The sequence below is a fragment of the Dendropsophus ebraccatus genome, chromosome 3 (genome assembly GCF_027789765.1).
Source record: "Dendropsophus ebraccatus isolate aDenEbr1 chromosome 3, aDenEbr1.pat, whole genome shotgun sequence".
Lineage (NCBI taxonomy): Eukaryota > Metazoa > Chordata > Amphibia > Anura > Hylidae > Dendropsophus > Dendropsophus ebraccatus.
The window spans coordinates 170,251,769-170,265,010 of record NC_091456.1 but is presented as its reverse complement, the minus strand read 5'-3'; the positions used below and the strand labels follow the sequence as shown (position 1 = coordinate 170,265,010).

Genomic DNA, 13,242 nt, shown 5'->3' with positions numbered 1-13,242 from the left:
CTATTTGATTCCCAGTTGATGCAGAGGTTGGATGCCGCCCAAGGGAGTCCTGAATAACATGCATACAGCCATAGGCCATAGGTTGTATGTATGTTTTCCTGGCAGCCCTAGGGCATCATCCAACTTGTGCAGCCGCGGGGCATCAAGTGCCGAGCGCTCAGGTTAGGAGAATGTGTCCGAACCTGAAAGTTTGACAGGTTCCCTTAACACTAACCTAGAGGGCTCTTTTGTTGACTCTTACGGACTGTGTATAGTAGTGCCCGGGGCATAAGTATTTGCCACAGTGGAAGAGCCCCACCGCTTGTTCATGTACTCATGTAGGAATTAAGACCCATGGCTTGGTTGTCCCTCCTTCCCATCGATTGTAAAAGATGACGACCAGTCCTCTTCTTCCCTTCTTATTGGAGACTGGTCTTAGAAGAGTAGCTAGAAAGTTCTGGGTGTCAATAGGGTGCCAATAAGTCACCCTTCCAGAGTATTTACATATAAAGGGCTACATCAGGAAACTGAATCTTTACAGAAAGTTTAGCTACAACTTTGCTTTGTGGACCTCTGTGGGCACCACCATGGTCTTTTATGGGTTTGGATTCCCACATTGCTCCCTGAAAAGATTATACAAGATATGAGAAACATGGCTGCTTTCTTCAAAAACGGCCACCACCATGGGCTGTCTCGGGTACTGCAGCTCAGTTGAATTGAATAGGCCTAGGCTACAATACCTCACACAATCTATGGGCTAAGCATTGTTTCCTGTACAACCCCTTTATCAGTGCCTGCCGGGGATAGAGCTGACATTGTATTGCTGGTAATATGCCTATGGTTACCCCAGGGCCTAGTTGTCTGGATTCCTCTCAGGGTTCATTGATTGTTAGGATACTGTTAATGATCATGACTGGCATGTTATTGCTAAATATGGTGTACGGCCCTAAAATAGTCCCCGCCACAGGTATGTGCGGAAACATCAGAGTAAATGAGTAATTGCTTCCATCCTAAATTGGGTTGTTCGGCCCGGCCCTTGGAAAGGCTTCAGTCGATAATAACTCACCTCAAATAAACTTTAAGTAGGAATAAACCTGGAATTCATTTACATACAAGTTTTCCAAAGCGAAAAAATTAGATTTTTATTGGCAGAAGCCACACAAGTGGAGTATTGTAGACGGTGCGGGATACTAGAGATGTACGAGCCTCCACTATACACAGCTGGGAGAAAGCTGCTCGGCTTCCCAGACGCTACTGGTTCTTGTTCTTTCTTTATAAAAAGTTTCCACCCTGATTCAGCCGTGGCCCTTAAAGGGAATGTATACTGCGAATTGTGTATTGTGTGACTGGACCAGGTAATATGGGCTTCAGTTTAGCCCCTTTGGTGGACTGTTAAAGGGACTGTTAAAGGGAAAATATCACCAAGATTTTCTTTTACTGATTAGAGTCAGATACTGGAACATGTTCTTTTATTCAAATCTGTTTTTATTTTGTGACTGTAATTTTTTTATTACATTGTTGTGGGGGCGGCCATCTTTTCTGAGCTGTTTTTAACAGCATTTAGTGACATGCTTAACAGCAAGCCTCATGGACATAGACAACAATGACCTGTCCCCATAAGATGAATGTGAAACATTACTGAGCATACTCATTCCATTCCATTCCATACATTGTTCCATGTAATAAAGACAACAATCAGCTGAGGTAACGTATACAGTTTATTATTTACTATATACAGCGAGGGCTGCACGGACATCGCTAACGATATATATATATATATAGAGAGAGAGAGAGAGCCCTTGCTGTATGATAATTAAGTTGTGTAATAGACTCAGTAAGTGAGCGCCAATCTAGTAGATGAACACTCATTTACTAAAGGGATTGACCCTTCATTTTAGCTCTAGTAATAAGAAAACTGCAATATTTCAAGATTGTTTTATAATATAGATAGTAAAATGGAAAACTGGAAAAACCACCAGAAGTTCTTAAAAAATATGTTTAACAAGAACTTGATTTAAACAAAAGGTTTCTGATAACGCATATTCCCTTTAAAGGGAACCAATCAGCATTCAGCACCTTTGTACTGATAGGGCTCCCAGAACGGCTGCACAGAACTCGCAGTCGGGTCTCCTATGGTGTCAGGGGTTCCGGGTTCCGTAGGCTTCATGTCAGGTAAAATGCAGGAGAAAAGCTTAGAACTAGTCATCTGGGCTGTGACTAGTCACTGCTCACTGTTCTGTCAGAGTGCTCTGGCAGGCAAGGAGGCTCTGTATGCAGCTCTTCTCTTAGGGGCCTTTCACACAGCCTGACAGACAGCAGCAATTGAGCGATGATCAGTTTGTAACTCTCAATAATTCATTGTTGATAAGTGTTGGCAACGTCCTCTGTAAAAAGGGTCTTTTACATAAATTGGGGCGCCAGTTCTGTTAGTTTCCGAACCATGTGTAATGTAAAGACCGCTCTCCACAAAGGCTGCTCCTTCCATGGAAACTTCCCTCCGGCATTTGCCGTTTGTTATTACAATCCATCAGAACAGTAGGACAGTATCTCAGCTGTGAAGTCCACCCAGGACCATCTCGGTATGAGCTAGAGAAGACCCTTACAATGAGGAGTCTGCTGTGTGTCACTCAGGGGTGAAAGGAGCAACAAGGGGCCCCATAGAGCAAAGCCTAAAATAAACCCTCCCATGGCTGCGATAACACTGGCAGACACTGGACTCATATACTGAGGAGAGTGCCGAGTGTTACAGACCATGCAATGCTCCACAGGGAAAAATATATGTGAAGCAGCTCCCCTACAGAACTTGCTCTCTGGCACCCCCTATTGGAGGCTATTGTAGGTCACCTATATATGTGCACACAAGCATAGACACACACATACTGTGATTCTACAATAATAAGACCTAGCTCAATTTTGCAGGATTTTTGGAATAGGCCCTATAGATCCCTGACACTGGGTGCTGAGCATCAGACAATCAGGGCCAGGAGGCTTATTGCAGAGCGGGGGGGGGGGGGGGGGGGTGTCTTTGTGTGTGTGTGTGTGTGGGGGGGGGCATTCAGAACTGCAGAGGTGGAGGGATGTATAAAGTATAGGGGAACAATGACAGAAGAGGGAGAGAGGTATAAAGTATAGGGATTACCTTCAGAGGGGGGTGTATACAGTATGGGGACTACCTGCAGGGAGGGAGTGTATACAGTATGGGGACTACCTGCAAAGGGGATGTATACAGTATGGGGACTACCTGCAGAGGGGATGTATACAGTATGGGGACTACCTGCAGAGGGGATGTATACAGTATGGGGACTACCTGCAGAGGGGATGTATACAGTATGGGGACTACCTGCAGAGGGGATGTATACAGTATGGGGACTACCTGCTGAGAGGCATGTATGCAGTTTAGGGACTACATGCAGAGGGGGATGTATACAGTATGTGGACTACCTGCAGAGAGGGATGTATACAGTATGGGGACTACATGCAGAAGGGAATGTATACAGTATGGGGACTACCTGAAGAGGGGGGAGGGTTGTATACAGTATGAGGACTCCGTGCAGAGGGGGATGTATGCAGTATAGGGGCTATCTGCAGAGGGGGATGTATACAGTATGGGGACTACCTGCAGAGGGGGATGTATACGGTATATGTACTACCTGCAGAGGGGGATGTATACGGTATATGTACTACCTGCAGAGGGGAATGTATACTGTATGGGGACTACCTGAAGAGGGGGGAGGGATGTATACAGTATGAGGACTCCCTGCGGAAGGGGATGTATACAGTATAGGGGCTATCTGCAGAGGGGGATGTATACAGTATGGGGACTACCTGCAGAGGGGGATGTATACGGTATATGTACTACCTGCAGAGGGGGATGTATACGGTATATGTACTACCTGCAGAGGGGAATGTATACTGTATGGGGACTACCTGAAGAGGGGGGAGGGATGTATACAGTATGAGGACTCCCTGCGGAAGGGGATGTATACAGTATAGGGGCTATCTGCAGAGGGGGATGTATACAGTATGGGGACTACCTGCAGAGGGGGATGTATACGGTATATGTACTACCTGCAGAGGGGAATGTATACTGTATGGGGACTACCTGAAGAGGGGGGAGGGATGTATACAGTATGAGGACTCCCTGCAGAGGGGGATGTATACAGTATGAGGACTCCCTGCAGAGGGGGATGTATGCAGTATAGGGGCTATCTGCAGAGGGGGATGTATACAGTATGGGGACTACCTGCAGAGGGGGATGTATACGGTATATGTACTACCTGCAGAGGGGGAATGTATACAGTATGGGGAAATAACTACAGAGGGGGGAGGGAGGTATACAGTATGGAGGCCTAACTACAAAGAAACTTACAGTATAGGAGTCAAACAACAGTGGGACATACATTATGGCGGCTAACGACCATGTGTTTCTCTTAGACCTATCATGAAAATGAGCCCTAGCCCTTTTCGGAGAAAAAAATAATATAAGACGCTGCCTTATTTTCTGAGAAACTCAGTGTCACCCTGCTTTCTCAGACTCCTGAATGGCAGATCTGCCTGGTCATGCAGTGATATATTCCTCAATGCTATATATGTAAACTGGCAGGTTTACTCTCCGGAACACTTACTAGGACTAAACCATCATTCTTGACGTGCCATATCCCTACATCCTTGCATCCCTCCATTTGTATAGCTATTACCTTGGAACTAATGGAGAGGTTGGCTGTGTCCATGGGTAATGGTCGGCTGTGTCAGCACATATCAGGCCTGGATCTTATGTATTCTGTGCATTATGTATGTCCAGTAATGTATGGATGGCTGCACTGACCCGCGTCTTCTGCCATGGACTTCATCGCAGCGGATCTCCCCCTTATGTTAGGGATTTGTATGGGATATCAGGTATTTCCAGCCTTGTATATAGTGTATGCTGCCTATGGATTGTGTTTACCTACCGTAATATATCCGCCTTCTATTGCAGACTAATGAGTGGAACAAGAACGATGAGCGTCTGCTGCAAGCCGTGGACCATGGAGAACTGGACAAAGTGTCAGCTCTTCTGGGGAAGAAAGGAGTGGTGGCCACCAAGCTGGACAGTGAGGGCAAAACAGCGTAAGTTACCCCCAATGAGATAAACCAATATTCAATGTATGTACACAATGACCCCACCAGCAGAATACTGAGTGCAGCTCTGGAGTATAATACAGGATGTAACCCAGGATCAGTACAGGATAAGTAATGTATGTACACAGTGACCCCACCAGCAGAATAGTGAGTGCAGCTCTGGAGTATAATGTAGGATGTAACTCAGGATCAGTACAGGATAAGTAATGTAATGTATGTACACAATGACCCCACCAGCAGAATAGTGAGTGCAGCTCTGGAGTATAATACAGGATGTAACCCAGGATCAGTACAGGATAAGTAATGTATGTACAGTGACCCCACCAGCAGAATAGTGAGTGCAGCTCTGGAGTATAACACAGGATGTAACCCAGGATCAGTACAGGATAAGTAATGTATGTACAGTGACCCCACCAGCAGAATAGTGAGTGCAGCTCTGGAGTATAACACAGGATGTAACTCAGGATCAGTACAGGATAAGTAATGTAATGTATGTACACAGTGACCCCACCAGCAGAATAGTGAATGCAGCTCTAGAGTATATAATACAGTACCGAACAGTAATGTAATGTATGTACATGTATATATGCTGTGTATTTGTCATTGAGAAGTCGTATACTTTTCTTGCCTCCATCCTCATCAGGGTGTATCCAGCACTTATGATATGTAACAAGTAAATGTCTAAAGGCCCTATTCCACAGAACTTTTTTGAACGATTATCGTTCATAAAATCGTTCAAACGACCGCTCGTTAACGATATTCGTTCTGTGGAATAGCTGTAAAACAGCGAAATCGTCGTTGAGTCGTTTTCAACATGTCGAAAAAAAATCGTTGGTCTTTCAACAATAATTCGCTAATCTTTTCGTTGAATAAAAAAATCTTTCAGTTGTTCTTGAAATGTCTACCTACATTTCCCTACGTTTTAAACGACCATGTAACGATGTAACGACTGCAAAAAAATCGTTACACTACAGATATCGTTCACGTTCCAACACATATTATGTGTTATCGTTCGCTTAAAAAAATCGTTAAGTGCTCGTTAACTAACGGTCGTTGGAGCGAGTCTATGAACGATAATCGTTATGTGAAATAGGGCTATAACTGTCCAGTCAACAAAAGAAGCCGTCTCTGCCGCAGAGGTCGGCTCCATGCGAGTAATTACAAGTGTTTGTGATGATCGGGAATAGAGACAATCTGGTTGCTAGAGATGGACGGTCTAGACACTCAGCTCCCAAAGACATTGCATATGAATTGAAGAATGGAGCCTAGTGAGGAGAGTTAGGACAGGAATTTGGTCTGGTATCTTAAAGGGGTTATCCAGGATTAGAAAAGTACAACAACTTTCATGCAGAAACAGCCTGTCCCCTGTCCTCGGGTTGTGAATGGTATTACAATGTGGCTGCATTCACTTTAATGGAACTGAGCGCAAAACCCACACCCACAGTAGTGCTGTTTCTTTCCCTTCACATGTTGGGATGAATGTCAGCATGTCAGATCCTTTTGTTATTAGGGAATGCATGCAAGACAGAACACAGGAAGTGGGGGCGGAGCTTAGCTAGTGCTGGGCTGTGTACCTGCAATCTGTCTGCCTCTTCATTAAATTCACTTTCATCTCTGATGTCCCATAATGCTGACCTTTGTGTATGTACACAGTGATGCCTCCTGAAAGTTATATCCTCCTTCTCTCCTTCCTTTAGTCTGAAGGCTTGTCCTCATCACCAGCACGTGACGTGCTTAAAGGGGAAATTCCATTAAAAATATATGGCCTCCCAACCCACTTGAGTCTGTTTTCGGCTACCGTGGGTGCTGCCACTCTGTCTTAAGTCCTAAAGCTACGTAACAGATTTTTTTCGGCTTCATCTTTGAGATGGGAATATCCCTTTAATTCCTTTCTAGCTTCTTCTACTTCTTCTCATCTTGGAAACCCAGAGCATTGATAATCCCTTCCTCCCACACACATCTGCAGTAGCGATATGTGTAAATCATCCCCCTAGGACAGAGCATTATGTCATTACATAGCAGAGAGGAGTAGGTGCTGTGCTGTGACTGTCCAGAGAAGTAAGGGAAGGGAAGTCCTGCCTGTACTACAGTGAATGCTTAAAGGGAATGTGTTCTATTTTCTAACTGTAACTTTTTTTTTTATTTCACTTTTTGTACATTGTTATGAAGGCTGCCATCTTGTTCTTAACAGCATTTAGTGTTATTCTTTACAGCAAGACTCATGGACATAGACAACAGTAGAAAGAGTCTGTCCCCTTGAGATAAATGTAAAATATTACTGCTCTGTGACCTTTGAAGAGGTCATTCTACAAGGAGGTGCAATGCTGTACAGATCACTTTACAGCAGCTGTCTCTGATCACCACAGATACAGCAGGAAGTCTCAGCTTAGTTTTAGCCCCAGTGGTGAGAATGAAAATTGTAAGATTTCAGGATTATTTTATCACATTGAGAGAAAAATGGAAAATAAAAAAAAAAAGTCACTAAAAATTCTTAAAAAATATATTTAACATAAAAACATTATTTAAACAATAAGTCATTTTCTGATGACACATTCCCTTTAAAGGGGCACTCTGTTGAAAAAAAAAAATCTTTCAAATCAACTGGCGTCAGAAAGTTATATAGATTTGTAAATTACTTCTATTTAAAAATCTCCTGTCTTTCAGTACTCATCAGCTGTTGTATGTCCTGCAGGAAGTGGTGTATTATTTCCATTCTGACACAGTGCTCTCTGCTGCCACCTCTGTCCATGTCAGGAACTGTCCAGAGTAGTAGCAAATCCCTATAGAAAACCTCTGCTGCTCTGGACAGTTCCTGACATGGACAGAGGTGGCAGCAGAGAGCACTGTGTAAGACTGGAAAGAATACTCCAATTCCTGCAGGACATACAGCAGCTGATAAGTTCTAGAAGATTGGAGATTTTTAAATAGAAGTAAATGACAAATCTATATAACTTTCTGACACCAGTTGATTGAAAGAAAAAACTTTTCACCGGAGTACCCCCTGTAAAAGCTGTAGACCATGCAGGAGACTCCCAGGGGCTCAATGACTTTGTATTCCAGTGAATATCGGTATGAGACATATGGAAGAAGGTAAAGTAACCATTAAACATATGGACCGCGCTATTACATGTTGTAAATCCAATGGTTTGCGGTAAATTGGGCATCGCCGTTAAATGTCGACATTCTGTATATTGACCACAAAGTGTTACGCTGAAATCTGGTACTGATTGCAACATATAGACAGGTTTATGGCGGTCTAGTGTACTACACTACATGCTGTACACATATATTATATACATATATTATACCTCTGATTGCTGGTAGTGACCGGAGGATATTACTATACATACAGTTATAATATGTACAGATATCTGCTCTGGTATAGGGAAAGTTATAGAATAGGGTTAGGGAACCTTGGCTCTCCAGCTATTGCAAAACTACAACTCCCATCATGCCTGGACAGCCAAAGCTAAAGCTTTGGCTGTCCGGACATGATGGGAGTTGTAGTTTTGCAACAGCTGGAGAGCCAAGGTTCCCTACCACTGATATAGAAATTACGAAGCAGTCTAGAAGAACCCACCATGTTCTTGTTCTATTGACTCCGCATGTATATCACCACCTTTACATGAGCTTCTAGATCTAGGCGAGTTGTATTGATGGCGGTCCACCAGAGTCCCAGGCATGGCTGCCCTCACGCTCCATAGTGATCTATGGGTAATAATTCCGACCTGTCCGTGTTTTGTACTTGGTGGAGATTTACTATTACACCGCCACCTTTGTTAATGTTTTTCTGTCAGCCCAATTTACAATGTAGAAGACGTGGAATTCCTGGCATGCGCTTCACAAATGTAGTAGCAGTAATAGGTAAGGTGAATACATGCAGAGCTCCTATAAGGCTGGGTTCACACTGCGTTTTTAGCATACGTTTAACGGATCCATTTTTTTTATAATGGAAGTCAATGGAAAAACGGATCAAAACGGATGCACACAAATGCATCCATTTTTGCAATCCGTTTTTCATCTGTGTTTTTTTTTTTTTTTTTAAACGGATGAAAAAAACGCAGTGTGAACCCAGCCTAATATGACGGGGCTTACAGGGCGCCAAAGAGATAATTTTATCGAGTGCCTGTGTACTATAAATGCTATGGTGGTATTAAAAGAGAATCCTGGCAGTGATCTCCACTATTCCTCCCCTTACTTCGCTAACATAACATATCTCATAGCTCTGTCTGTTCTACTAGTTAAAGGGGTACTCATATTATTATTTTTTCTTTCAAATCAACTCGTATCCGATAGTTACATAGATTTGTAATGCACTTCTATTTAAAAATCTCCATTCTTCCAGTACTTATCAGCTGCTGTATGTCCTGCAGGAACTTTTAAGTCTGACACAGTGCTCTTTACTTTCATCTCTGTCCATGTCAGGAACTGTCCAGAGCAATAGCAAATCCCCATAGAAAACCCTTTTCTGCTCTGGACAGTTCCTCACATGGACAGAGGTGGCAGCAGAGAGCACTGTGCCAGACTGGAAAAAGTATACCACTTCCTGCAGGATATACAGCAGCTGATAAGTACTGGATGACTTGAGATTTTTAAATAGAAGTAAATTACAAATGTATGTAATTTTCCGATACCAGTTGATTTTTTTTTTAAATATCCCTTTAAGCATTATATGGCACTAATAAATCATATGACACTATTAAATGTTCTCTTAATAGCACTATTATATGTCCCTTATTTGGCACTATTGTATGTTCCCTGTATGGCAGTATTATAGGTCCCTATTGTCACCGTTTGGGGCTGTTATGTGATCACAGTATGCAAGTGGCTGAATCTAATAAAAGGAATATGAAGGCTTACATGTCCAAGAGACGGTATATGCCATGTCATACATTTCACCTTATTTTGTGGATTTAAGCATCCTATGATTGTACATGGAGCAGAGGTATAGGGCTGAGTGTTACCGCACAATGTATAGTGCCTCAGTCAGTAAGGGAGTTGGAGTAGAATACATACATGGTGAAAGATGAGGTTGTGTATTATCTAGGAACATGCTGTGTAACTCCATTCTGCGGACTGTAAGGCATCTGGTGTGATACACAGCCTCATATATCACGGTCGGAGTATATTTCCTGATAAAGCGCAGGCCGGGACAATTAGCCTCTGTTTTCTTGTCAGGATTGTGTAAAATCACCATAACTGGTAAAAAAAAATAAAGCAGATCCAGGAATGTTGGATTTCACACAATTACAGTGCGATGTCAGAGGTCGGCTCCCAGCTGGAAATCTACGTTGGTAAAAAAAAAATACCCCGGTGCCTTAATCAATAACGAATGTTCGAAATTCCATCCGTCCTTAACATCGGGAAAGAAAAACATTACGACTATTACATGTCCAGGAAGGCGCGTCCAGCTAAGTGGTGATTTACAGCTCACGGCGCCCCAACATCTTACCTCCCGCAACCCCGCCACGTCCCCTCCAGAGCTGTTAGATTGAAATCCAGCTAAAGGAGTATCACAGGCTAAAAAATGGCGCCAGATCTGTCTACAGGTCGTGTCTGATATTGCTGCACAGCACCATTGAAGTTAATAGGGCTCAACTGCAATACCCTACACAACGTGTAGATAGGTGTGGCACTATCTTTTCCTGAACAACCTCTTTTGACCTGGGTGTGCTTTTAGACCACGATCCGCATAGGTGTATCTTTTAGTCTTCCACCAGTACCTTGTCACATGACTTGGCCCATAGAATAGAATGGATCTTATATAGTATGGAGAGAGCATAATATGGTTGTGTGCAAGGAGCCTTTAACTTATCCTCTATCTAAAGGGTAAGGGGCCTAGACAAAGCAATTTTTCTCCGATAAACGATCGCAAACTAGCAATTTTCCGAACAATCTAAAATCATTCACAATAATGCACAGATTGATAGCTGTTAGTCATGATTGCAATTACGATTGAAATTACGATTGTTCATATACTTTAGTAAACGAATTATCAAAATTACAAATGAACGATGTGTACATAAACCGAAAGATTTGTTAACGATTAACAATGATCTTACGGTCAGCTCAAAAGATGCGATCAACAACATATGAACAAATTTTTATTAGTCGTTTAATCGTTACCTGCATACACATGGAAAGATAATCACTTAAATTCGAACAATATAACGATTTTTCACACGATAATTGTCCTGTGTAATAGGCAGGACTTAAGAAATTTAAGAGCTAGTGTAGCTATTGCTTATGTCTTGGAGATCACCACTATCCAACTTTTTGGGTTCTGTTGATGTCTGGCTGTGAAGAATTAGAGGTCAGCTGTAGCAAGGAAAGGCCCTCAAAAAAGGTTGGGTTGTTGGGTCCAAAGAGATAGAATGTCATCATATGAATGTCATCGTATTGAGTGGGCCTGTCAAACTGTTCAGGTTCGGCAACGTTCTCCGAACCTCAGTGCTCAGCATTTCGTTACCAGTATCTGCAGAAGTTGGATGCGGCCCTAGGGCTGCCGTGAATACAGCCTAGAGCCTATGGCTGTATCCATGTTTTCCAGAACTCCCTTAAAGGGAACCAATCACTGGAAAAAAGCATATAGAGCTTTTGAAATGTGCTGTTAGAGCACACAGCACACTTGCCACACGTGTTTCCATAGCCTCCGTGCCTTCCCCGTGTAAGCCGCAAAGTAACTTTATAAAACTGGCGCCTTGTATGCTAATTACCTGAGGTAGTCACCTGGGCGGTGTTCGGCTAGCAGGTAGTCACGGTCCCCTGGGCGTTCTTCCGCTGTAATCACGCCCCTCTGGGCGTGATTCAAATGGCAGAGTGGCTGTGGCGTCACTCGGGAGCGTGCCGTGCCCAACGTCGGCGCGCTTACGTACTGATGCCGGACGCCGCCGCACATGCGCAGTGCAGCCGCTTCCATTCCGGTTGGACTGCGCCTGTGCAGAATAGCCTCGAACTCCGGCTAACAGGCTATTCGAGGCTATTCTGCACAGGCACAGTACCGCCGGAATGGAAGCGGCTGCACTGCGCATGTGCGGCGGCGTCTGGCATCAGAATGTCACAGCTACTCGGCCATTTGAATCACGCCCAGAGGGGCGTGATTACAGCGGTAGAACGCCCAGGGGACCGTGACTACCTGCTAGCCGAACACCGCCCAGGTGACTACCTTAGGTAATTAGCATACAGGGCGCCAGTTTTATAAAGTTACTTTGCGGCTTACACGGGGAAGGCACGGAGGCTATGGAAATATGTGTGGCAAGTGTGCTGTGTGCTCTAACAGCACATTTCAAAAGCTCTATATGCGTTTTTCCGGTGATTGGTTCCCTTTAAAGGGGTACTCCAGCGGGGGGGCTATTTTGGGATCTGGCCGGGGAGGAGGTGGCTGAGAGAAAAGAAGTCCACTCACCTCCCCGAATCCAGCGGCGGGTCCCTTATTGCGGTGCTCCGGTTCCCGGTTCCCAGCCGCTTCCTCGTGTCTGACGCGGGCTCGAGACGTGACGTCTCAAGTCCGCTCAGCCAGTAAGTGACAGAGGCGGGATGCGTTTCAGGTCCGCTCAGATCCCGCCTCTGTCACTGACTGGCTGAGAGGAGTTGAGACGTCACGTCTCAAGACCGCGTCAGACACCAGGAAGCGGCCGGAAACCGGAGCGCCGCGATACAGGACCCGCCGCTGGATCCGGGGAGGTGAGTGGATGTCTTTTTTCTCAGCCAACTCCTCCCCGGCCAGATCCCAAAATATACCCCCCCCCCCCCCCCCCCGCTGGAGTACCCCTTTAAGGTTGCGTCCAACATCTGCAGCCGTGGTAAATCATATGTTGAGCACCCAAGTTCGGAGAACGTTGCTGAACCCAAAAAGTTTGACTGGTCTGCCCAACACTAATCATGATATCTACGAGAGGTTGAGGGACACGAGTGACTACTTTTATTGCATGAGAGAATGCCAACTTCTTAGATTTTGAAGACGTCTAAAACTGGAGCTACAGGAAGGTCGGGGCTAGGAAAAAGATCCGTGACAAATCCATTCGTGGAGATTGAGTTAGCCTTTACCACATAGAGATCCAATGACGTTGACTCTTGATGTGACTCTCCCATTTTCGGCCATTGGCGTGCAACTAAAGAAAGAAAATGTACTCGTCCTAATTCCCA

At 44.4% G+C, this 13,242-nt stretch overlaps 1 protein-coding gene across 2 annotated transcripts in view; it reads left to right on the top strand.

The window, feature by feature from the left end:
* RAI14 (retinoic acid induced 14) overlaps positions 1-13,242 on the top strand; it is a 96,177-nt gene that overhangs the window by 57,090 nt on the left and 25,845 nt on the right. For both annotated transcript variants that reach the window (XM_069963129.1, XM_069963128.1), the window contains exon 3: positions 4,955-5,085. In XM_069963129.1, the coding sequence (XP_069819230.1) occupies positions 4,955-5,085 (131 nt within the window). The remainder of the gene's footprint in view (positions 1-4,954; positions 5,086-13,242) is intronic.